Source organism: Telopea speciosissima, chromosome 4 (assembly GCF_018873765.1).
Source record: "Telopea speciosissima isolate NSW1024214 ecotype Mountain lineage chromosome 4, Tspe_v1, whole genome shotgun sequence".
NCBI classification, from domain to species: Eukaryota; Viridiplantae; Streptophyta; class Magnoliopsida; order Proteales; family Proteaceae; genus Telopea; species Telopea speciosissima.
This window is the reverse complement of record NC_057919.1, coordinates 59,123,484-59,126,710: the sequence shown is the minus strand read 5'-3', so window position 1 is coordinate 59,126,710 and position 3,227 is coordinate 59,123,484. Positions and strand designations below refer to the sequence as shown.

General features: G+C 39.2%; 1 protein-coding gene across 1 annotated transcript; it reads right to left on the bottom strand.

The window, feature by feature from the left end:
• Window positions 1–440: 440 nt before the first annotated feature.
• On the bottom strand, window positions 441–3,129 carry LOC122659469 (protein RESISTANCE TO PHYTOPHTHORA 1, chloroplastic-like; the record flags this gene model as incomplete). The annotated part of the gene is made up of 3 exons (XM_043854577.1): window positions 441–518; window positions 607–776; window positions 2,916–3,129. Coding segments are annotated over 3 exons (411 nt in total), but the record flags the coding sequence as incomplete, so codon positions are not given.
• Between the last annotated feature and the right edge of the window lie 98 nt (window positions 3,130–3,227).

Sequence of the window (3,227 nt, the reverse complement as noted above, 5' to 3'; positions counted from 1 at the left end):
ATATCATTTAATTGATGAATAAATAACTGTCATGAGTCAATTATATCAGCCTTTACATTCTCCAAGTTACTTCAACTTCAGCAATCTGTTTGGTACCAGAGAACCTTTTATTGCCTATCCATAAAGAACTGGAAAATATATATATGGAAAAAGATCTCTACTTGGTGGTGTTTCCTACACCCTCTCACAGGGTACCGTGAGATAATGCCTCTGCCCCCTGGGTAGATACCTAGGCGTGGCCCAAACGCTTGTGTAGAGACCATGTGACCAAGTAGAGAGATTTAACTGCCCAACTACCTTGGATTACTTGATACACGGTGAATGGATGACCAATCACTAACTATAACACTAACCCTCCCCCTCCCCCTCTCCCACCAAAAAAAAGAGAGACTACTCACTTCAATTTGATAGTCATACAGCTTTTCTATGAGCAAAGAGAAGCCAGTTGAAGAAACCTTTTGACAAAGAACATAACACACTATATCATGCACCTATTCTGACTTCTGCAGCCAGCCAAGCTGTAACAAGATAAACATATTTCAAGCAACAAGTTAAGAAGGTAATCACAAATCAAAATGAGAGAAAACCCAAGAAACAGAGTCGTACCTTCCATGCATACATCCCAAAAAATGCTATAATATCTGCAGACCAGACGACTGAGAAGGATTTCCAAAAGAATGGAATTAGAACATTTAGTAGTGGAACAAGAAGAAAAAGATAGTTGAGAGCTTCTTTCTCATTTTTTGAGCAGTCTCGAGCCCGAAGGGAAGGTATTGCTGCAGATATGAGAAAACACAAAGGAGGATTATAAACAGAAGTGAAAAGAACTTAACAGCTCAGAAAACTAAGTCAATATTCATGCAAAACAGCTTATCAGGTTTTAGCATGCTTAGGAAATTGAGATGCTTGAAGGAAATATCGAACCTGGCTACTTAATATTTACATTGGTCGCACATTCTGCATTCATGTAATTTTCTACGTGGATGTAAACCAGCCAGCACACACACACATGCATGTGCACAGAGATAGATACATCCATCAAAACCAGATGAACAGTTGGAAATTGAAACAATGCCAGAAAAGACAAACTCCTCTTCACCAATGGATAGCATGGCTGGTCAAAGGTTGCCAGCAGTCTTTAGCATCATCCAGTCTCCACAAGTCCATATAGATGGCCAGTAGCAACTACTTATTTTGCAAGACCTTTAAGTGGAAGGTTGTTTCTTACCTAAACCCATGGATTTAAATTCGCAAAAAATATATATATATAATAAAAAGAAAGTGTACCAAATTGAGATTGAACAACTTTACCAACAAAGACTGTGTTATGTTACTGCACAACAAATTCAGAGAAGGAAAACAAAAATGAAAATTCTGAATGCCTTTTGAGGACAGAACTACTTGGTCTGTTTCTCACCTACCAAGTATCAGTGTATCACAAAAATGATGCCTCATCCTCAGGTATAGCCATATAACAACACATCAAAAGCTAAAGAAATAAGCAAAAAACCAAGTCAACAGCATCGATGGAGTGACTATTAAGACTGGACAATTGTTTGGACATGATACTACTTTTCCAGTGAAAAATTTGAGCCAAGGAGATTCAAAGGTATCAAAGGTAGATAAAAGTTCAATTAGGCATCACAGAGGATCATTTTTTTTAAAGCAACAACTTTATTAAATTCAAAGAAAATAAAGAGTACAAACTACAGAAGCAGCAAAGATACTCACCCGGCCACCCCAACAACACATAACACCCAAAATTTGAACGCAACATAAATTACCCTCCAAAAACCAAACCAAAAGTATAATGTGAAATGCTACAAAGGAAAAAACAGTACCCAGAGCAGCACTTAGGTCTCACCACACCTTGCTCAGCCATTATGTAAGCCAAATATTAGCTGACCTAGGCTTTCATTGGAACAAGCAGTTCACTTGAGAAACCAAGAACTTAATTTGTTTCACGATGTTGGCAAATCCCCAAGGGCAATCCTCAAGAGATGTAATCCAAGCACCAAACACAGTTGAGTCTCCTGCCACTACTATGTTAGTAAAACCTTCCTTGGTGGCAAAATCCGACCCATGTAAAGGGATAGCAGCTCCACCGCAGGAGAGTCCTGCTGTCCCACTGGTCCCAAGTAGATTCTCTCAATGGCACCAAAGCTAAACCTGATTACAACCCCGATGGACGCAGGTTTCCCAATAAAACATCCATCAAAATTAAGCTAAACTGCACCAAAATGGAGGAGATGTCAACCTCTGAATCTGTCCAACACTCCATCTCCGAGGGGAAAATGATATTTTTCCATTCTGAACAAATAGAAAACTGGGACTTCCTTGAAAAGCTGATCTGCTAAAGCCCAGAAAGCAACTCCCCTGGTGATCCTCTCTATGACTGCCTCTTCGACCAATCTCTAATTCATCTCCTCCCAAAGGCACCATAAACATTCCAGTAACATAGCTTTCCATGAAATTTTGCCTCTTTCTCCAAAAGAAGCAGGAAGCAAAAAACCACATAAGCCCTAAACATCCTTGGGGAAAAGGCAATTCAGATGAAACACACACCCTCAGCAAAATGAAACTACTTATTGGCAAAGGAACACTGACAAAACAAGTGATCAACTGTTTCCCCATTCTCCATACACTTAAGACAGATGCAGAGGGAAAAGAAACATTTCAGTCTCCTTAACTGGAACGAACGATATTGAAAAATATAGTTCCGATAATAAGCAATCATTCTAAATTCCAAGAATCAACATTGTGGACCTATAAGCCTTGATGTAACAAACAGGAAAGTTCTCAAGGATCGGAAACAGAAGATAGATATACAAAAATTAAGTAGTTCTCAGACGACTAAAGAAGTCTCAAACCCAATATGCAATGTAAAGAGGACACTAAATGAAGCATTCACTTACAAAACATCCAAATGGACCACATCCCCATTAATCTCCATATATCAGGTTCATTCGATGGAAATATGAAATTGAACGAAAGTGCCCCACCAAGCAACATTGAGGCATAACCTTGAACTTCAAAAACAGTGTACAAAACAGTCCCGGGTACTGCTGGGTTCTTTGATGCGGTGGAAGCCCTAGGTGCAAAGGTCGCAGCAGTCTTCTGAACAACCTGTTATACAAGATAAGCTTAGGAAGACTCAGAATATGCTTAAATCCATAGAGAAAGCCTTGTAGTTCAGGCAAAATAAGAAATTAGTGGCGATGAGTTTT